The sequence below is a fragment of the Scomber japonicus genome, chromosome 21 (genome assembly GCF_027409825.1).
Source record: "Scomber japonicus isolate fScoJap1 chromosome 21, fScoJap1.pri, whole genome shotgun sequence".
Classification (NCBI taxonomy): domain Eukaryota; kingdom Metazoa; phylum Chordata; class Actinopteri; order Scombriformes; family Scombridae; genus Scomber; species Scomber japonicus.
In genome coordinates this window covers 22,345,401-22,368,970 of record NC_070598.1, presented here as the reverse complement: position 1 = coordinate 22,368,970, position 23,570 = coordinate 22,345,401, and the positions used below count along the sequence as shown (strand labels likewise).

General features: G+C 40.3%; 1 protein-coding gene across 3 annotated transcripts in view; it reads right to left on the bottom strand.

Annotated features, from left to right (window-relative positions):
- Positions 1 to 23,570, bottom strand: part of LOC128382213 (microtubule-associated protein 4) — a 112,509-nt gene that overhangs the window by 33,511 nt on the left and 55,428 nt on the right. For 2 of the 3 annotated variants that reach the window (XM_053342198.1, XM_053342199.1), the window contains 4 exons: positions 22,821 to 22,934; positions 21,722 to 21,808; positions 18,631 to 18,819; positions 12,084 to 13,556 (listed from right to left, as the gene is read on the bottom strand). In XM_053342198.1, coding sequence (XP_053198173.1) covers positions 12,084 to 13,556; positions 18,631 to 18,819; positions 21,722 to 21,808; positions 22,821 to 22,934 — 1,863 coding nt within the window. The remainder of the gene's footprint in view (positions 1 to 12,083; positions 13,557 to 18,630; positions 18,820 to 21,721; positions 21,809 to 22,820; positions 22,935 to 23,570) is intronic. The other variant, XM_053342200.1, reaches the window with a different exon arrangement.

Genomic DNA, 23,570 nt, shown 5'->3' with positions numbered 1-23,570 from the left:
CAAAAGAGAAAACATTCTCTGAGAACGACCGTGACACATGACTATCTCAGGAGGTAACAGACCAAATTGACAACGTATTCAAAAACTCTCCAAACTACATTTATCGACATAGTAACAACTGTAGTACAAATGTATGACAGCTATAGGTAATTAAAGACTTGGCTTGACTTGGAACAGTACTTTGGTCCTGACTACTGATATTTCACAAGAATAGACATCGATATGGAAGTGCAGCATCTTCTACACAGAAGAGCTGCTACTACTGAGGACACTGAAGTCATAAGTTTACATCCTACATTTAAAAAGTGACACATTTTATAGGCCAACTCCGATTAAAGCAGGCATGTCTAAACTATTCCATAAAAGGGCCGTGTGCCTGCAGGTTTTTGTTCTAACCAATCAAAAGCACACGATTCGACCAATCAGCTGTCTGAATACTAATATGAGTTGATTGAATGAGTTAAGCCTGGTGTACCTGCCAGTCACATGGACCTTTATGAAATAGTTTGGACACCTGGATTATAGGTATCGTTGAGGTTGTGGCTCTGAAGCTTTGGAAAACTCTCTGTTTGGACTTAAGATCAGTAGACACTGTGGACACGTTTAAAGCAGCTCAAGATCCATTTGTTTACACTTACCTTTGTGTCTTCTATTTTCTAATTATTTAAGTGTTTTATGTCTGTATGTATAATTATTCTTCATTTCTACTGTGAATCACGTCCTGATGCCTCTGCACTTGAAAGGTACTATATAAAATAAATTACTTGCTTCCTATATGTCACAGCTACAGATAAAGAAACAAACTAATTTCACAAGTCAATCACCTTTCATCCTATAAAAACAAAGTCTCCATCTATCCATCACACCATATTCATAGCTTATTTCATCTATCTGCTACTCAATGATGTGTATTTTCTCACATTGCCTGGTAATAGAGAGACTATATTTGCCTAAACAGCACATAATTGAAAGAAGAGACAGTGTCTCATTCAATTTTATTAATTAATGACATAATAATCAGCAGCTCTACTATTCCCTATGAAGCAGCCTGATCTAAGTTCATCATTCATAATGAATGAATCTGGAGCCCTTGGCTAATTTAGTCATATCGACTCCACCTACTGCTGTCTCTGAATGTCTGGCACAAACATACACACACGCACACGCACACACAAAGTCTGATTGTGTTTACAATATTTACGGCCACATCAAATGTCTATCTCACATGAGCTCATACACACATGAAAAGCCATTTACATCCATCAACAATTTAGCCCTTTAGTCCATTACCCCAGAGGGCAGGCAGTCTGACTGCTGTGATGGACAGACATAGATGTAGAGCTAATTGGACGGTGGTCCACACTGAGCAAGATTACATTCATCTACAGAATAAAGTATGACGGGGAAAATGGAAAATGTGACATTCATGTCCATTACCACCACTATGAGGTGCCAAGCCTGTCACCATTTACTAAATTTATTCATACAGCCACTTTTAAAAATGTGATAAAAAACTAATGAATCAATTGTGGATTTACAGTGTTTAAATCTAGAGTGATATTTTCTATGTTGTTGCATGTTTTGGTGTGATTTGAACTCGTGACATATTTCAAAATAAAGGGTCAGAAAGATCAGTTGCTGCTGTTTGGTGTTACAGTCTGCATTTTAATGGTGGCATTTCAATTCCATTTCCAGTCTGGATTAGTCGACCTGTGTCACAGCCAGACGCTCATCAGACAGTCGCAGGTTGAAAAATACACTGCAGCATTCCATTATACATACACCGCACGTTTCCATTACTTCCTACTCAGTTGGGCTGCTCTCCTCCTCCCTTTTGAATACACTTTTCAATTTTTAAAGAAAGCTGTGAATGTTAAGAAGATCTTCATACATTATGATTTAACAGACAGCAGGATTTTGATTCTTCTGCATAGATCAATATAAGATGATGCTCAGCTCAAACTGTTGTTGTCATTCTTTCTCTCCACCTTTGTCCACTACTGCCCTCTAATTAATCTCCGTATTCCACAGTCTGGTACAGCCATGCACCATGTTTACAGCCTGTGACAGATGTCTTATCTTCTTTACATGTTTTGTAGATGCATAAAAAGTGGAAGTTCTGTTGTTTTTGATTGTCTCCCACTGCAGTGCATTCAGAACCTTCTAACACAAAGACTGAGGCAGACTCATGCCTGCTGCTGTCCATCTGCTCTTTCTGCACCGTGTTAAGTCGCAGCATATGTGTGTGTTTGTCTCTGTAGACATCAGCAGCAACAATCTTTCACATCTTTTGCTTTATTTTCTAATAATATCTCTGGTTCTGCAGGCATTGCTTATTTCTAACTGTCCATCGTGAGTCCTTCGATGTCAGCTATGTTTTAAGAAATGAGTTTTACACATAGAACAAGAGGGTAAAAATGAAATTGTGCTTTTGCAGATGACAGAGATGACTCTGCTGTAAAATGACAAATGTCCTGGTTTTCAAAATAAATATTGTGGATGCCTTCTGGTCTACTGATGCTACTGTTGATGGATAGATAGCTATCTGTGCCTCCTCTATGATGCCTGTGTTCATAATGTGCCCTGAAATATTATTATTGTTGTTGCTGTACTTCTGTCTCGCTCTTTCTTCTCTCTGTATACCTCCCTTGATCACCCACCTAGAGTCCAGTTCTACTAGACTAGACTAGTTCTTCCTTGCTGCTGTCAACAAGTGCTACTCATGGGGGAATGTTGGGTCTCTTTAAATTAAATTAAAGAGTACAGTCTAGAGTTGTTCTATGTGAAAAGTGCCCTGAGATAACTTCTGATGTGATTTGCCACTATAGACACTACTTGTCAATTACTTCCTAAAATAAATGAGCTGAGAGTAAATTGGTAGTAAAGGTAAATTGGTTGTAATGTAACAAAGGTGAGAAATGTTCCATAACAGCCATGGATAACATACAATATATGAAATAATGGCATAGTGGAGTTAAAACTAATGGTTTAATATTAGTCTGTATTAAACAGAATCTGTGGCATCAGCAAGTGTCGTCAGTGTAGTCTTTCATTAACTCTAGCATCTGTTGCTGTTCCTATGGCAACATTAACTGATCCTTAGTCTCTATAGCAACACCCCGCTCCCTGTTCTTTCTCTTTCTCTTCCTCTTGCCCCCCCGCTCCCCAAAGGCACTTCATGTCTCTGTCTGTCTACCACCGGAAACTCGAAAATAACAATTTGACCTTTATGAACATTTTATCTAGAAAGCAGCCTGTTCTCCAGACTCCACAGGCTGCTTTATTGAAGTTAGGCAATTTTCACCTGTGCAAGCCTGTCAGTGAGGAAATCAGGTTAAAGAGGTGAATTACAAAGTGGCAAATTGTTTTATTTCAATCAATCCGAGGTGCAAGGTGGACTCTTCTACTATCTGCTGATGCATAAAGATCAGGCTGTGCACAGAGCTTCATCATGTTCCTTAAAAGCAGTAAAAGCTGCTCATTTAGCATTCATCTAGCTTCCTTCTCTAATGAAAGTATCAATACGGCTGAAATACACATGCAAACACATAATGAAACAAAGACATGTATGTTGAGTTTTTTTGTGACGCACAAACAACATAACTGTAATCTGTTAAATAGTATCATGGTTCTAAAGCTACAAGAACAGTTTCACATTTCTTTAGCATGACTTCTGCAGGTTTCTCTAACTCTACTGTAGGGATGAACATCATTCTTTCAAAAGATGTTCCCTCATTGGCTCATACCTCAATGACAAAGCTTTTTTTTTGTCAGTCTTTCAGAAACAACCTGTATGACCTTTACAAAATGTTTGGATGAGTTTTGATAACTAGAAATCCAGCAAAGCCTGAACCAGGTTTAGCTTGGCAAATGATAAATGGATTGTACTTTGACCTTAGTCAAATAAATAAATAATTCAATTCAAAGAGACAGTAGCGCTGCAGACTACAGATCATTTTGGCATGCTGCTTTCAATTACAGCCTGCGTGGCTCTCTCAAAAGCACAGAGATGCTCAACAAATCAGAGCGCAACATCACCCTCTGCTGGCCCCGCCTTCGTTAACACGCAGCATTTTCCCACCACAGTGTGTTATCCTTGCTGTATCCTATATTTCATTTGAGTGAGTGCATCGATTCACGGATTAATCCGAGACAAATTGCTAGTGTTTGAAATGGCTTTTAGCCAAAGTAAGTGGATTCAGTTAAGTTGACATCGATGGTGAAGTTTCGTAATATTCAACAATTCAAACAGGCCAATAAGAAGAATTTAAATTTAAAAATGGCTAGCTGCTTTAGATTATGTGCAGCAGAACGCTGCCTATGTGATTGTCTGTGTGTGCTGCTGTTACCATGTGTCTGTTAGTACTGTAAGCCTGTGGCCTCAATACATAGCACTTCTCCAACAACAGACTTTCTTTCATCTGAACATCATTTTGCATTGGAAATCAGAACATTTGGGAAGTAGCCTAGAATATAGTTCATGTATGCAGTGTAAGGAGGACAGTGTCTTGAAATCGCAAAAAAGATACATTACATAGATTTCTGTTACTTCATTTAGTTAATTATGTAATGGTGCCCACAATTACACAATACAGTTATTTGCAATCATTTGCGTCATTTTCCCTACTGCACCGAACCTGTCAAATCCCACTTTAACCATTGCTTGTATAGCTCTTTTCTAGTCTTACGAACACTCAAACTGCTTTTAAACTAAAAGACACATTTACACATTCACTCACACATTCATACACCATTGGCCTAGCTATCTGGAGCAATTTAGGGTTTAGTATCTTGCAGGAATGAAGGAGCTGGGAATAGAATCACCAATCTTCTGATTAGAGGAGGACTCTAAGTTCCAAGGTTGCAACCTAGGTGCCAAATATCAAACACTACACATATTCTACATGTGCATAATAATCTATTCTACCAGGTTAAGGTTGGGACATAAACTTTGCATGTTAGAACAACCTACTCTGACCTCTTCCCTCTGAGGTCTTGTTGTGGTATATTAACATACCACTACTCATGCCTTTGCCTCTGAGACACAACAGGTATCATTCACATAACAACATGAGTCTGCTTGTCACGAACAACGTTAATATAGCTTATTTTAAAAGTTTAAACAGATGACTAATGCTGTTTTGCCCTGGAAGAATCGGCATCTGTCATGTTTCTTTAGTCATTTATGAAAGTTTTTCCTTGACTTTGTCACTCAATGTGTAATTTCAGTTCAACCTGTCTTTACATAACCGCTATGCTTTTTGACATGTCTTACAAAAATATAGAAAATATCAAAGTCACATATATATATTTTAAACTGCTGGTCATGGAGCATATTTTCAGCTTTAGTGCTCCTATTTCAACTTTAAAGGCCCCATGAAACAGAGAAACAGAATATTTGAGTGGTGCACACTTACAAGAGGGATTTAAATCAAATCCTCTGCATTTGATATTACAGCTAAAAAGTCGACAGGGCTTAGGGTTTAGCAAGATATGGAGCTGCAGAGAGAAATGAAGCTACGGAGGACTGCTGGCTCCTTCACCTGTTGTTAGATCAGGAGGAGGACGAGGAAGAGGTGAATGAATTCTTAAAAAGATTCATTTAAAAACTGGTTTTCTTTACATATATTTGGCTTGTAACAAGAGCTCAATGAACAATTAACACATTGACATAGGATTCAAACTGAAAAAATGTTTTCATTTCATGGGGCCTTTAACATATTCCAAATGACACAATTCCAGGCTGACACTGACAAAACAGGGTGTATTTAGTGCAATTTGAGTGAATTAGAAAGTATGTCTTGTGTTAATGTATTGTGTCCCTGTCTATAAGAATGAATGTCTGCATATGTGGCTCTATATATCCATCTGTTTGTATGTATAGGTGCCTAACACTGTTTCTTTCTACATCAGTTTAGTAGTCATCTCCTATATTTGTGTCTCACCTGTTTGAATCTGTTTGCTTCTGTCTATCTCTCACTCAATAAATCTGTTTGTCTGCCCGCCTCCCTGTTTGTTTGTCCCACCGCTCGCACATCAATCTTTTTCCACGCCTCAGCCTGTCTTGTGTGGTTTTTTTTCTGGACACCCCTCTGCTCCAGATCTGTCTGTTTTTACTGCTGTCGGGGTTTTCCAGAGTTCTCTCAGTCTGTCTGAAGCCTGCCTGCGATGCCTTCGTCTGATCATCGATTCTTATTTAAGAGAAGCTGAAGCTACAAAACAAGTTCACACACACACACACACACACACACACACACACACACACACAGAGTACTCCCATTCCAAATACAGAGTAAACCTTAATTAAAGGCTTTGAAAGTGAATCACACCCCTAAGACTAAGACTAGCTAAATGCATTGTCAAAATAAATAACACACATTTTATCTTTTATATCTCTTTCACTATAAAGCTGCTGTGCAATTTTGGATTCATTTTGGCTGGAAACTGAACACATACTGTACTTGTCTCCTCACCTGCTGTCTTAGCAAAGCTGAGAACACAAAGTGGCTCGACTAAAGTGGAAATCAGGTCAGAGAGAAGGAGAAAAAAATCGTTTTAGGAGGGTACAAAAGAAGATTAATTATATTGGTATAGCCTATATAGATAAAGGGGTAGTCAGTGCCGGCAAACCAAACTTTTCCTTTCACGATTTACAAAAGTTTGGAGCAATTAAACTTCTAAGAGAATGGACCCCTTATCAGGAGTGTCAGGATGATGAGTCATGACATATTGTCTGTAAAGAAATGTGGTTATGAGAGACATAAATGTAAGCTTCCTCCACGTGGAGTTTCAGCACCATGGAGAGAGACGAAATTGTGCTACCAACAATTTTACACATAAAGGACGATTTAATAGTCGTGGAGAGTCCACTTCAGTCTGTGGAAAGCAGTTAGATAAATGATTTCTGTGCCATTAAAGGAGTTTAGCTGAGTCATTTTTATTCAACTATGTTCAGTATGTGTGTGTATTAATCTGTGTGTGTGTGTGTCTGTGTGTGTGTGTGTGTGTGTGTGTGTGTGTGTGTGTGTGTGTATGTGTGGCCGCAGGTTGGAATGAGGAGGTAAGAATAGGACAGAAAGAAAATACAGGTAGGTTTGTAAATTGATACTAGGTTGAGTTAAAACCTCCTTAAACAAGGATTCAGTGTTTTTGGGGTTTGAGCCGTACTAGGGGGTAAAAGTCAGGATATTTTAGACTGCTTTATGGTGCAATATTAAATAGCTGGAATATTACTATGTTTACACCACCTGTGTAACTGTATTTATTTATTTAGATACATTAACAAGTTTTCTTGTAAATAAGATTAATTCCTGAATCAGTCTCACAAACAGATATAATTTGCACAACTATATGAAGATTACATTTATTTTAAAATCCATGAACTGAAACACTAAACTATAGATAGGCTGTAAAAAGCTTTTAAAATCAGTCTTATCATATAAATCACAGTAATTGAAACAGGAAGTCTTTTTGTTGTCAGCTAATAACACGTGCCTGTTCATGTTCCACTCATGAAGGATGTTAGAGGCCACATGTCTGAGTGTAAATGTGCTGAGCTGTGATGAGCTTTGGTGTCAGACCCAATGACACTGAATAGTTGTCCAGTGAGAATTTAAAAAAAAAAGTAAATAAGAAAAAGCATTTTGTCCATTGCTACTTTCTGGAAGAGCAATATATTCTTGATGAGTGCTGAATTAGTAGAACTTGTGATCTTCCATCTTCTAAGGACCAGCATTTTGACAACTTTATGTCTTCATGGAGTCTAACTCTGATTAAGACTGATGAAAACACGCATGACATGTTGATATATTGCACTATTAAAAGGCTCTAAATCAATCAGTGAACTCTAGTCCCATTAAGCCCTTGGAGGTTAAAAAAAATTGGTATTATGGAAAATGAAGTCTTTAATGCATCATGGACATATAGTATTGAACGCCACTTGTCACAACATGAATAGAGGGCATGTGGCACATTTAGAGCTGTTCGACATGCAGGAGACAAACTCCCGAAATTTCCACTGACTGCACTGATACAGCTGCCTTTTAAAATGTCAATATCAAAATGTATTAAATCGTCAGCACAGCCCACGCTGCTGACCCGGAGCCATCTCTGCATGGGCTACGAATTTGTTGGAGAAGCACGGCACATCCTCTGAAAAATCAACCCACAATGACTCACGCTCTTCCGTTGGGTGTTGGCTCCAGCAGTGGTGCCAACGAGGCAAAAACCCAACGCTTCCCCCAAAGCCGTCAAAACACATTAACTCACCCCAGTTATGGAATGGGGCCCACACTGTACAAATGGGCCTTCTAGGCTGCTGTCTAACAGCCTGCGCCCCAATGAAAGGAGCCTAAACAACAGCGAAAAGTCCTAAGGGGTAAAAATAGCCTGCTGATACAGTATATTCATGCCTGCCTGCCTTTTGAGGATTTGTGTTTGTCCTTAAATAGCTTGATGACTCAGCTGTGTATATGTGGTTGTGTGTATGAGTGTCTGGAGACAGGACCTCAGCAGCTTTTTATTTGTGCTTTCTATATAGTCTGGCACCTCTGTTCTGTCTGAAAGAGAGGGGGATAGGTGTTGTTGTGATGTGGTGTTCCCCCTCCTGCTTCTTTTGCCATAACTTCTACTTTTTATTTGAATTCACTAAGGAACAGAGTGTAAGGAACGAAGAAAAAAACGAATGCTGACATATTACAACGTTATGAAGATGTTGTGAATGTGTTAGCCAACAATTATCTATCCAACAGTCATGTTTGGGGCCACCCAGCACATATAAGTCCAATATTCATTGCTTTTAGCTCTGTTTTGAGTCTCCACCAGCATCTACATGGAAAATCTAGTTCTTTAGCAGCTAAATGCTCTGCTCTGCTCTGCTATGTTCACCAGCGAATTGTCTGTCTGCTGTGTGGTGCTAGGCAGGTAGTGTACATGAGAGCATTTTTGCTGGAAACACCTGCTGTGGTAGAAAAAGATGCTGAAATAACAGTTGGAGGAGGCTAAAATGCTCTGTTAAGATGAGGGGGACTGCCCCATTGCATCACAATGAGTACATTAGAAGTGTGCTTCAGTTGAAGGCTTGCTGTCTCTTTCTATTGTTAAACCAACAGGTGTGGATGTAGATGATCTACCACCACAGTGTCCAGTGCTGGAATATTCCCTCACATCTCTCAACCTAGATCTCCATCAAGCTTTCTTCTGTTAACCCTCCTCTGTGCCACCCTTTAAATGTTCCTCACTGATTTAAAACTGCATTCCCACCCCTCTTCTACTCCTGTATATTCATCTCTGTTGTCACCTCTGCATGTTGCTGTCACCAACAGGTCTTACACAGCATCATCTTTTTCCCCTTGCCTCTCTTCCCTGTGGTACACTAACTGTAATTTTCTATCCCAGCACTTCTCTTTTACATCCTACTGTTTCCCTCGAACGTTTTTGAAAGGCTTTTACATTTTTAGCTCCAATTTTATCGTTTTTAGCTGATTTTTGTCCTCCCTCTTCTGTATCCAACAGGAAGTCTCTCTTCTTCCTCTTCATTGTGCACCACATGCCTTCTTATCTTTTATACCAGGCTTAAATAGCAGTCTTGATGACAAAGACCCACCCCTGGGTACTGACAAAAGGTCTCATTACCCAGAGGGAAGACAGAGGCAGCTGCGTTTAGCACTCTTTCTTTCTCATATGAACACAAATTTACACTGACACATGCAAGTGAAAACACATGAAAAAATGTGTACTACGGCTTTGTGTATCAAATGCTGTAGTGGAGTTAACCCTGTCATTCTACACTCAAAACAACCACTCAACCCAATGAGCATGAATCCAGCACCCTACTTATCCACAAACCTGCACTATATTTCTGTCTATGTGTCTTGGAAGTGATAAAAAAAAAACTAAAGCAAGCCAGGCCTTTCTTGTGGAAGAATGGTGGGCATTGATCAAAGCTGCTAATAGTCAGGTTCCACACTCTGCTGTTCCTGTGGTGAGCTGAGGGCTGCCTCAGTACTCATTACAGCCTCCAATGGGAGGCAGGGACAGGGGGTGTTGAAAGGAAGAACAAGGAAACGAATCCTGTGGAACTCTGCGTCTTCATAAATCACAGAGGAACAGAAAAACACTTCAGTTCCTCAGAAAAGAGGGCACACAAATATAGGAGACAGAGACGAACATAAATGTCAAGATTTACGCTTCAATAGCCACATGGATTGATTGACATACACAAACGCCCACTCACAAACAAAAACACAAGTCAACCACTTCACACAATTGGTTGCTGTAGATGAAACTATTTCATTACTTTTCCTAAACAATCTAACACAACACTTCAAATTCATTTTACATTAAAACAAGAGCTGGTCAAGAAGCTGATCAACAGCTCCTGTTTGAATCTTATAACTCTGATATTCAGTGAACACACACGCACAAGAACAACTGCTCTATTTTTAACTGTTCATCTCTGGTTGGTGTAAACATTATTATTCCCCAGTGAGCTGAAACCTCTTCTTAATGAGTCACACTGCTACATGTGTATTCTTCAGTAAAAACATGGGAAAGCTTTCACTTGATTGACAGTTAACTTGTTAGTTGAATTTTACAACTTGCCCAACAGGCTGATAATACTCCATTCTTTCATCCAGTTTACAAACAAGGTAGTCCAGATATCTTTTCCTTCTAACTACATTTCCCACCTATTCCTGGGGGATCCTGAAGCACCCTCAGGCAAACTTGGATAAGTAATCCCTTCAGCAGGTTCCAGGTCTGCCCCAGGGTTCACTTTCCATTTTGGCATACTAGGAAAACCTCTTAAATGAGGGGTCAGGAGGGCACTCTAATCAGGTGCCTGAACCCCCTCAGGTAACTCATTTTAATGAAAAATAGCAGCAATTCTAATCCAAGCTTCTGTTTGATTTCTGAGATCTCCCTTTTATCTCTAAAGGTGAGCCCAGAAGGAAACTCTTGTTTATATCCATGATCCTTTTCTTTCAAGAGCTGTACAAACATCTATCTATGAACTTTCAAGTTGTTAATTCCTGGCTTGGATCGTTAAATTACATTGAGCTGCAGCCTGCTCCAGAACACTTTGCAGGTTATGGTCCAATGATACAAAAAGAACATCATCATCTGCAAACAAACATTCTCTGAACCCAAAACCTCTTACATCACACCAGTGACTATCCTCAATAATGATGCATGAAAAAACAATGCCTAAAGAGGAATTAAAATAGGACTTACCTATGGTGGAGAAGCAGATGAGGCAGCAATCATCACAGAACATGGAAAGTAAAACCGACAAAAACAACAATTACAATTTGTCATTTTAAAAAATATTATACTGTCAGGAGACACACCAGGCGGTGAACTGTTGATGCATAACAGAGGTTATAAGTTAATATGACACTCAAAAAAAGCGCCTTTTTTCTTCAGCATTCTTTTTTAGGAGAGGTTGTAAAGGAAAAAGGCGGCTAGTGAGGAAAACAGAGTTAATTGGAAACAGGAGAGACAAGATAGAGTGACACCTCACCCCTGGATGCAAAGGAAACAGAAAATGATTATAGTGTTAACACATACACCTGGACAGAAGAGACAGAGGAGTTTGGTTTTGATTTGCTGAAGATGACACAGCCTAGTGTTGTCGCTAAGGAGAAAGACTCCGTGATTGGTTAGTAGTAGCACACGCATCAACAGCAACACTGTTAATTAGGAGAACATCCCAGCAGTGGATCATCATAATTAAGGTACTTACAGATTAATGTAAAGCCAATCCAAAGTTCCAGTTGATCAACATTTGAGCCCATGCATTAGTCACACAAAAAATAGTCTAAACTAGACACACCAAACAGCCACGATTTTAGCCAAAGGTGTCCATGCAAGGGGCAACATAAATGGGTCTAATTATCCATCTAATGCCTAATGAGTGAAAGACACCAAGCAATCAATCCCGGGCAAAAAGCATATTTGAAATCAGTTTAAAATGACCTAACTACTCAAACTGGATGGAAGCATCATGCATCATACCTTTCGACTATATCTTTTAGCTACTCTATATCTAACTTCTATTTCATCCAGGGCTGACTGCAACCAACCTTCAGTGGGGGCAACTGGAGGGGCCACAGCTGGTTCTTCCATGGGATCAGCAAAGCTGGGAAAGAAGGGCTTAGCGGCAGGGTTAAGACCAGATCCTGGAGTTCCTAGAGGGCTGAGCGATGGAGGGGAAGAGGGACTGATACCTGGGGATTCCTGTGGAGGGAATTTCTTAGCCTCTGGGGAGGTAGGACTCTTTACAGAGGAGGAAGAAGATGAAGACCGAGACTTCTTAGATTGTTTCTGGGCTGATTTGGCATCTTTTTGTTCTTTGGTTTGGAATTCCTGAGCTGTAGTTTTGGGAGAGCGGAGAGGGGCTGGGCTTGGGGTGTCAAAGGCCAAGCTTAAGGGTAAAGGATGACCTGAAGTGCTTATGTCACTGAAGTCAAATAGCTCGCTGTTGCTGCTCATGTGGGATTCATTCAGGAGCCAAGAAGCATCTGAGGGTGAAAGAGGTGGAGCTGAAGCTAAGACCTCACCTTTTGTTGGAAGGTCCGGGCTTGGCTGGGAGGCAGGGCTAAAAGCCGAGGTGTCACTTTCAGGCATGACTTGCACAGAAGACTCTTGGAAAGAACTGGAGTTGTCAAACATCCCGCTGTCAACCATGTCACCAACTGCTGCTTCATTTTGTGATGACAAAGGTGGAGAAAAAGCCTGGCTGCTATTGCCCAGACTGGCATTTTCACTCTCCATCAGGAGGTCAAATGGATCATCAGGGTGAGGAGCCATGGGGAAGGAGCCAACCATTCCAGTGCTGGTTGTGGAAGGCATAGTGAACGGAGCTGCTGTAGCTTTCAGCTCACTGTTCAGGACTAGTGGGCTAATGGAAGCAGATGTAGGGGAGAATATGTCCTGAGACATGGGGGAAGATACCAAGCATTCTTCTGCGTGGACCTCCTTTTTCCAAGGGCTCTGGCTGGTATCCATATCTTCAACGGAGGCCTCCGGGTTTGCCTGAGCTGGACTCCCTTGATCCATTATCACCTCCTCTGTAATTTCAGAGGGCCCTGTGGATGAAGGGACAGAGGGTTCTGCCACCACTCCCCACTCCTCAGGAATCTTCTTTCTGTTCTTACCCCTCTTCCCCCGGCCACCACTCTTCCCAATCTGCTCCTCCCAGCCCCCCTCTCCTCTATCACGTCTTGGACCAATCCTTTGGTAGAACTCCTCTGTTGGAGGAGTGTTTTCTCCCTGTGCTTGCACCTCAGGGTGGCCTTTGCTTTCATGGTCATGGCCCTCATCTTTCTGTCGCCTTTTCTTCTTCTTCTTCTGTTTTCGGTCTGATCCCTCTCCCTCCCTTTCATCACCTCCAGCATAGCTAGTGCTCTCACGACTGGGCCAGCTGTCAGGTGGGTCATCGGGGGTGGTTGCGAGATGTCTGGCATGGCGATTTATCACATCGGAGACACTGGGAGTGAAAGGGAGGTCTGTCGGTAGGCAGCCAGCCTGGTCTGGCCAGCAGTCGCCTAAGGCACCTTGTTGTGAGTGAAGAGGGGAGAGTTTAATATTGGGGAAGATGGGTATGAGCATATGAATTGGTTCCCTTAGACTAAAAGATGACTGAAAAAACTTCAGAACATATGACTACGTTTCTTAAAAATAATTCAACAAACAAGATAATAAACACTGAAAAAAAAAAACTTTCAAAAGAGTTTAAAATTGTCATAGTGATGTAGCTATATTTTTTTTTAGTAAGATAGGAAGGGTGAGAAGATGAAAGAATGGATCCAACACAGAGGAGAAACTTCTGGAAGGACTCCATCCAAAGCCAGGCAGTGTTTTTTTTTCCTCTTTCATTAGTGACCTTTGAGCCAAACAAGAAAAACTGTGTTTTGTTGATAATCCTAAAATGGAACCAAATAACATTAGTTTTTAAATCCGTCCCCTAGCAGTGATAGTCCTAAAATTCCTTCTGTCGTTGCTGATGGAGTGAATGAAAGCTTGGAGGAATGAGAATCAAACACATATCATACACACACACGTACACAAACAAGCACTCAAATGCTGTATTGAATTATATTGAAGTTTTGAATTAAATGATATAGAGAAGTGGTACTTTTGGGCGGCTGATTCACTGTAGCCTCGGGTTGTAGTACACATAAAGTGCACACTGAAAATACAGGACTGCAAAGAGAGCCCTGTTTAAAATCAAAACAGAGAGCATGAGTGAGCTGTGTGAGAGTGTGTGCAGACACAAATGAGGTCAGATAGTAAATATAAAAAGTATAGGTAATATACACATACGTAATATGAAAGTCTCCTACAGACACACAGAAACATAGAGTGCTTAATGGGACCATAGAAAGGAGGTCAATTAAAGGCAGCCATGCTGCAACCAAAAGAGCCTCTTTCAGTCTTGAGATATTGTATAACACAGCTCAGGTCTGAAGGGCAACTATGATGAATGGCAATAGTCAGACAGAATTCAGTCTTAATGTAGAAGGTAAAGAAGGGAAGAGAAATGTGAGGTAGATAAGAGTTAACAAGAGTGGAGGGGAAACTGCCCACCGAGACAGGGTTGTTTTTTTTTTACTTTGGCCCAGTTTGTTTTTTCTAGTTTTCAGTGTATATATATATATATATATATATATATATATATATGATTATACACACACACACATACAGCTAAAGTGGAGCAGCTGTCAGGCCCCATACAGTACAGCAGCTCTCTGGAGAGCCATACTTCATATTAACAGATCCATGATAGAGTTCCGCTCTCTATACTGTATGTGCAGTAATTGGGAGAGGCAGTATAATACATTCATCTAAATGGATCAGAATGGCTTAAATGTTTTGTTGCACAACCTCGTTAAGTTGGGAGAGCATCATAGAACAGCCATCTCACTGTATGTGCATATACCATAGTTACTCTACAGATTAAAATGTAGCACTACAAATTGCCAATTAGTGGCATGCTACATTGTTATGTCTATCTATTCTATCTGTAAAATGCCAGAAACAGCTCTTACAGATTTGAACACACTGACCAAACGGTTAACAGTCCAAACTGTTTTTTAATGTGGTTCTTTTTCATCCACCACGCAAACAATGGTATTGCATCCCAAGTAACTGGTAGGTTTTTATGTATTTCAGCTTTAAAATGCTTCTGTGCAGCACACATTTTAACAGCCACATATTTTTGAAACTACACATATGACAGCTACTGCAATTGATAATTTAAAAACACTTGTTTTGCTCTGTAAAGTATAATTTAAATAGGTTCAGTGAAGTCCTGAGCTTGGATGATGGTAATACACTATTTGTGACATGCTATTTGATAATGGCTGTTAGTTGTGTTAGTTAATGGCTCTGGGCATTTGTCAAACCATTTTGCTTGCTCCCAATCTACTGACTCCACTTACAGCAATAGAGTGATGACAGGCTGAAGTACCCTCTCTTTACCATATCACATCCCATTCTGTCTTATCTTCTCTACTTTCTACACTCTAGCATGTCGCTTCAGGCCCTGCATCTCTTTACTTTTCCACCTGCAATCCTCTTACGATATAATTCTGGGTTTAGATGTGCACTGCTGTAGCTTTTCCCTTTTTGACATTTGATATTTGTAAAGTTGCAAAATTCTGATATATTTCATTGTTTACAGTATGATCCATTAAAGATTCCGGATGTCTGTCTTGGTATGCAAGCTGATTGATTGGTTGAACTTATACTTAAATGTCAATGGTTGTTATAGTTATTGTAAGCAGTTTAACTTATAGGGGATTCAGGCAATTAATGGGTTGGAACTAAACTGAGCTCATTAATGTTGTTAACTGAGTAATTTGGTGAATCTGGAAGTGTCATTCAGACAGACTCCCTTCTGGTTTTCAAATGTCTGCATCTTGCCGCATTGTTGAGTCACCATGTTAAACACATTCACACACACACACACACACACACACACACAGACTCTTGTAATCAATTTCAGGGAGGTAGTGAGGGGTTAACAAGCAATAGAAATGCCCATTTTCTATACCTTCATCTGCTATTATGAATTGATAAAGTTTGTGAATAAATCATGTCTGCTGCAGAGTGAGTGGAGCTGCGGCACTGACATTTGCAGTTAAACTGAAGCACTGCTCAGTTTCCTGTTGTTCCTCTGGCTGTGGAAGTTCATATTTTTAGTTGGGGGAATCAAAATGGGAAAAAAAGCTTCCAGTTTCTGTGAGATTAGCTAAGAATAACAACAGTGTTTTGGATGACCTTGCTTCTCATGCCTGTTAGAGATTTCCCCAATGACTTGATTCTCACATCCTGTGCAGTATTAGGGTTTTACAGTACTGTAAGTCCTCAAATAGTGGCTTGGGACTTTATTTAGAGAACTAGGCCTTTATTTAGAACAGGCTCATTTTAGCAATACAGCTTTATTTAAAATGTTTTCCTGTTTCCTGCTTAACGCAAAGTCTGTTTCTCAGATATATTGTTTTCACATTAAAAGCTTCTCTTATCGTGCATATTCCCTCCATCTCCAGATAGACATTTCATTTACAGCGCTGAATTGAACTGACTGGTTTAGCAGCAATTAAAAGCAACAGCTCATTGGAAGTGAATAGAAATTATTGGTGAATTAAAAAAATTATTTCTGTTAGAATGAAAATGGTATTTATATCTATTGATGGAATAGGTGCTGTGGAAATTCAATATTGGCCGACAACTGTTATTTGAGACTTATTATTTGAATCATATCATTTGAGAATTGATGTTCCATCACCTCAAATTGTTTCTGCAGGAAGAAGTCATTTAGAAACAGCTGATATGAACATCAGTCCAGGTGGTTAAAGTTCACTTTGTTTCATTTTATTGTAGGTTTTCTAGCTATCAATCACTTTAAACTCAAAGTTTTGGGGAGCAGGTGCTGTATTTTTAAGCACCTTTACAAAGTGCATGGTTATTTTGTGCCAAGCCAACTATAGTGGTTGGTAACCACTCTGAACCCCCCCCCCCCCCTCCTATTTAGTACACTAACATGGGGGGCAGCCACCTGCTGTGTAGCAGTACATCATGGAGGCTCAGCTGCTGTGATGCTTTGTGCATGGTTTCCTTGGTCACATGGGATGTTAGCATGGCTCCACTAGCGGACACAAACTGCAGCATGGTGACAACTACAACTCCATGCTCTCTAGGATCAGATGTGCATTGAACTGGAGAGGAGCCCTATTGAGGGGGAAGATGGGGGGAGGGGAGGGTTGGTAGGGCAGGCTCCGGGGGGGAGGGGAGGGAGGGAGCTGGTCAACAGAGAGAGTGGACAGTGAGAGACACAGACAGCTTCTCTCTGTAGGATAAATACACACACAGAGCCACACACACACACACACACATACATACACATACAGTCATGACTAGAAGCTACAGCATGATGGCACACCCTATACATGTCAGCATCAGATGTGCATTGACCTTGAGCTGCATGACTAATCACATTGGAGCTGATGTGTGTGTGCGTTGGTGTGTGTGTGCGTGCGTGTGTGTGTGTGTGTGGAGGAAGCTATAGAAAAGCTTCTTCCACAGCTGAAATGCAACAGTCACATATGTATGATACATTACATTAGACAGTAAACATTAAAATATCCCTGCTGTGAGAATGTAGGAGGTGATCAAACTAATATCTGTCTGGACAGCTTGAATGTATTAGATAGTCTAGGAACAGAGAGGATAATATTTTCTCTTCTCATTTCTACCCAGATGTCAACGAGCAAAGCACCTAAAGCAGGGCTCAGACTACAGGAGTTTTGGGTCGATTTGTTCCTGATTCACCCCTCCTAATAATGAGAGGAGGAATCTGGTCTGGGATCTTGGTCCTTTCCAATGTTCAGAAAAATGATCTAGTAATATGAGTTGTTCACAGATCTAATCTTATACTTCTACAACTGCTCGCAGACTCATTGGGGCCACCCTGCTCATTTTAAACATGTTTGATATTACGGAGTCAAAATCTGGATGTTTATTACACTACTTTCTGAGCAGGACCATAATAGCCAATGAGAGAGACAAGTCTGCAAGGAGAAGAAAGTGCTACAAGCTAATGTTAGCCCTGGAGCGGTTGATGATGTTGCCAAGAAACAGTAAGCACTCTTACCCTTGAGGCTAACATTAGTTAGTATTTATTCATCTTGACTAGTTTAACCTTCTACTCACTGTAAAGCTTTACTAAAGCAACTTGTTGCATCATGTCAGTCTCCATTTTGTTAACATCACGTGAGGTGGTGCACTGCTCCCCCTGGCATTATAATCTTTATAATATCATGTAATGTTTAATGCACCATTATTTTGAAATCTTGTATTTTGAGATTTGAGATTAGAGAGACGAACATCTGTTAAGTTTCTCCTCATGTTGTGATGCGACCCAATTTGGAAATTTGGATTTTAAAACTCCTGTAGTCTGAGCATTGGCTTAAGCTCCATTTACTCCAATGTATCAGCTACGTCTCCAACTGTAGTAGATTGTGGCTCTATGTATTTATGAAATAGAGCATGGTAGAGGAAGAGGAGGTTCATGCTACTAACGTTTTCTCTTAACTTAGATACACATTTCTGTGGCGTGTCAGTTACCTTCTGACAGATCCAGAGGGCTGCGAGGAGTCTGGGGTTCAGGCAGCATGGGGCTGTGCTCTTTAGGAGCATCTGATGCCGCTGGGGGTGTAGGCTGCTGGGGTTCAGCTATACTTGAAGGTCTCTCTGCTGAGAAGGGGGCTGCACCCACCTCCACATTCATCCCCATTCCTGCAGGCTGGGAGAAACCTGAGGAACACACACACACACACACACACACACACACGCACACACACGCACACACACACGCACACACACGCACACACACGCACACACACACAGAGGTCAGCATTAGGGGTTTGACTCCTGTTGATGTGACTCCTGTTAAAGATGTGTGAATGTATGTATGATGTGCAAGGTTTTTAAATGATTGAAATGATTGTATGCAGATCAATAAAATGATTATTCATTAATTATCCAAATGTCATATTGACTGACACCTCTGGGCATTTCACACCAAACCTCTAATTATTTTGATCATTCACACCAAGCGATAATTAACACTCCTGTTGTCTTCGGGTCAAATTTGACCTGTTTTAAAAAAATGTTTTTACATCAGAAATATGGTTTTATTTCATTTAATTGCCTGAAAATCACATGGATGGTTCCATATTACACTATTTGCAAGTATAATCATCATTGATTTAATTGAATTGAGTAATAAATAAAATGGTGTATATATAAAACAGTCAAACCAGACTTGGTTAATTTTGACCGTAAACATATTTTCATCAACAGATTTTCCTCTGATCTTAAATTTAGTTCCAATCATTCATAATTTTCACTTTTTTAATTAAAAAATTAGGGATAATTTCTTTTCAATAATAATAATAATAATAATAATAATAATAACTTTATTTTGTATAGCGCCTTTCATAAAACCCAAGGTCGCTTCACAATGAGGCCTATTGACCATCATTTCCAAGTAAAGTTGGAATGAAGTTGGCTAAGAAGGGTGACACAGGATTGGGTGATACACCAAGGTCTGAACCATTTTAACATTTTAAATTGAGAGTTTCACTTCACAAAAAAAGCAATAAATGATATAAGTTTGGTTGCCTTGTAAGAAATAAATGACTTTAGAGGCATTGACAAAGTGAGGAAATAGTAAGAGAGGAAAGGGGAGTAAAACAAAAAAGTGGCTAAGGTGCCAAATGAAGAAACATGGGAGCAAGAATGACTCAGTAAAAGCACCCGTACACCGTCTGAACACTGTCGTTCATTACACAGTGCCTGGAGAACACATGAATGAGTGAGATTAGTCAAGGTTGTGTTTGTGCCTGAGTGTGTGTGAGTGAAATTGGTGGAAATTGGGCTAAAGAGTAATATTTTGTGCATTTGTAGACACGATCGCCAACTGTAAGTGTGTGTTTTGTGTGAGAGTGTGTGTGTAACTGTCTGCGTGTTCAAGCCGGGGGCAGTAATTCGGTGGCCCAGAGACGACAGGTCTCATTAAGGCAACAGTGAGAGCTGGGTATGCAGAGGTTGGCATGGTGAAAGGCATAACTCAGCCTCCTAGCTCATACTGTGTGTGTGTGTGTGTGAGTGTGTCACTCTGCGGAGTACCAGCAGATACTAAGCCAGTGACAGCTACAGCTCTGCGTGCAACTAACAAGCTCTACCTCAACACAAGCCGTTTATCAGAGAGGAATTCACAACCAAAGGAGGGCAGTTGTTGCCAATTTTATATGAGAAAGCAAACCTAATGAGCACAGACATCTGAGAACTGGAATATTACAACAGCAGATAATAATAAAAAATAAGTACAGTGTATATATGTTAAGTAGTAACTACAACATGACACTGCTAGTATCCTGTAGAAAATACTTGTGTGTATACAGTCATTTATGATCTTTAATGATTTAGGAAAATAAGAAGTGAAAGCACTGAATATTCTTACATAATGTATCTTCATCTTCAACTTCTGACTACAGCGAAATAAATATATAACTAATGTATGGACTCCATCTGCAATCTTACTTAAAAAAAATAGATGAAGCTAACAAAACAGTTGGAAAAATGACAAACTCAAAAAAGAGCTGATTAAGCACTATAACCAGCTAGAGATAAATAATGTATTAATATGGATGGATGACTGCACTTTAAAAGGCAAAGTCAGTCAAGATTGTCTGGAGATTGGGTGTTTAATTCAAATATCGACAAACAGATATACCCCACCAATTAGTGCTCCTTCAGAAGCTCCGCCTCTAAAATTAATTGGATGTGCATTGCCAAGGCAACGACCAAAAAAGGAATATGGCGGAATCCAGAGCAATCCATCGCTTCTGTTCCTCTCAGACTTTATCATGAGTGGAAAACAAAAGTTCAAAGCCTACATAAAGTGGTATTTGTTTGATTTAAACAGTTAGCTGCTCAGATTATGTTTCATGAAACGCAACAGAAACATACCAGAAAGGTAAAAGCACAGAGGGTCAGATAGACAGTTGCTGTGATGACTTAAGCATAAGCATAAATGTCTCCTGTTGCTGATTGGCCAGAGTAGTGTTGTGTCACTTTGTAGGGACAGCTAACAGACCATGAGGAGATATTGGTGAGTTTGACAAAAAGTATATTGGATTAGAATCACTGACTCTAACTTTAAGTTGGGGTGTGTAGTTTAGTGGGATATTTTTGCACAATGTTTGGCAATATTAAAACTGCTCATCTTTAGACAGTGTTTGATTGTGAACAAGAGTGAAGACAGGTAGTTTAAGAAAAGCTAAAAATGTAAATACACTTTTCTTGCTGAGAGTTAAACGAGAAGATTGATACCACTCTCGTGTGTTAAAAATTAGGCTACAGACAGTCCCTGGTTAGCTTAGCTTAGCATAAAGACTGGTATCGTGTATGGTCAGTGGAACTTGATTGCAGTCATCAGCGAGGAGGGGGAACTGATGTTTGGGTGATCAATGTTGTAAACTACAGGTTGTAAACTGACCGCAGGGAGAACGACGTTAGTGTTTATGTGTTTATATATTTTAGTCTTATGTGATTATGTTATCATCAGTTATACTGCCGTTGTTACAGTAACAGCAGTAACACTAAAACTGTGTTGTTGTGTGGCAGTTGGGGGAAAATATTGCAAGTGTACCTGAAAAAGCTCCCATTAGGCCAGAATCCATCATTTGGGCAGAGCTGGTCTGGGAGCCCAGAGGATCTGAATAACCTGCCATGGAGGCTAAACAGAATAACAGGAAGGAGCCAGAGGACAGAGGACGAGTGATGGACAGGACGGTCAATGAGGATGAAGGATAGAATAGGAAAATATAACAGGGAATGAAAGAGAGGGGAAAAGATGGATGAAGTTGTCAGGCGGAAAATGGAAGGATTGGGAATGGAGAAAGAAGATGGAGTAGGAGGTGGCAGTTAGAGGGCATTAACAATTTAGAATGGGCAAGGCAGAGGTAGGCAGCAAGAAGGAGGAAAACAAGAAGAGGAAAGGCAATAACATGAAACACTGATTTAAAACAAACTGGAATATACTGTTTATACTGCAAATCACTGCTTTAAAATTCAAATATACCAACCATTACATTTTACATTTCATACAGTTAAGATGTTGTTGTACAATAACAGGTATATACAGTATATTTGCTCACAAACACTAAATACATCTGCATGAAGTTGTAAATCTAAAGTTGTATCATGAACTCAACTGGCTAATAAAGTTTATTCTAATAAGATGCTAAATGCTAAGATGCTAAGACCCCTGAGGTCATTGCCTTGCAAGTCACAGATAAGTTTCAGATCTTCACTATAAAACTCCAGCAGGTCCTAAGTCAATTCAAGTCCTAAACTTTGTCTTTCAAGTCCTAAACACGGTATATGTCTGTCTGCTTATGTGTACTAATAAAACACCTTTGCTTTCTGCTCCTACAACACAATTGGCTGCTTTTGGATTGACTCAAAGTATATCTGTAGCCAAGTTGTGATAGTCATGCTTATCTGAAACACGTACAACCCAACTAAATAATGCGCCTTGACATTAACCAGTCACTCTGATTGCAAATATTATATATATCCTTACTCTTTACTACTTTATATATTAGGTCATTACATGGCCCATTGTCTTGACAGCTAAACATAAAGGCAAACCCAAAAAAATCGTTGCTGCACTAGCATGGAGGCATGTTATTTCTTTCATTACACTTGCGATCGTCTCTTTGTACCATTGCTCTTCACTTTCATACCTGATAAGAAGTCTGTAGCCAAGGCCTGCTGCTGGTCCAGTGAGTGTTTCCGCACTTCTCCCTGTGGCTCTGGGCGCAAAACTGATGTCGGTCCTCCTGCAGTCAGTTTACAACCTGCAGATGAGAACAATGATTATGAAACATTAGTTCACCCTCCTCGCTGATGACGCCTTACTGTACAACTCTAATCTAATGACACGAGGCGATTGCAATCACACTCCACTGAACGCAAATACACACAAGTACAGTACTCACACACACACACACAGGCATTTTCAAAATGTAAACACTCATATAATGGACTATATGACACTTAAAATTCACACATGAACCAGCATGAACACAGCCGCACACTCTCACCTGCCAAAATTCCTCCCAAAAGCAGATATCCCAGTCCCATACAACTCAACATTCAGTGGTGCTTGCTATGTGCTGCTCAGTGCCTCTGTCTCTGTCTGTCTCTACTGCTGCCTCAGCTGGCTCTGAGCTACTAACACTGTGAACCCCCCCTCACACACACACACACACACACACACACACACACAGAGCCACACAACGAGACACACACACACACACAAGAATGTGATCACAGTCAGGGAGTCTGGGTTTGGTGTGACGTTTCACTGTCTGTCTGGTTCAGGTCCCGGGCCCCGGCAGCTAGCGCCTCCCCTCGCCTCCTTGACATGGCACAGCCCACTCCTTCCCTGCTCCCTCTCTACTCCTGTAGTCACCCTTCAACTCTCCTCCCAG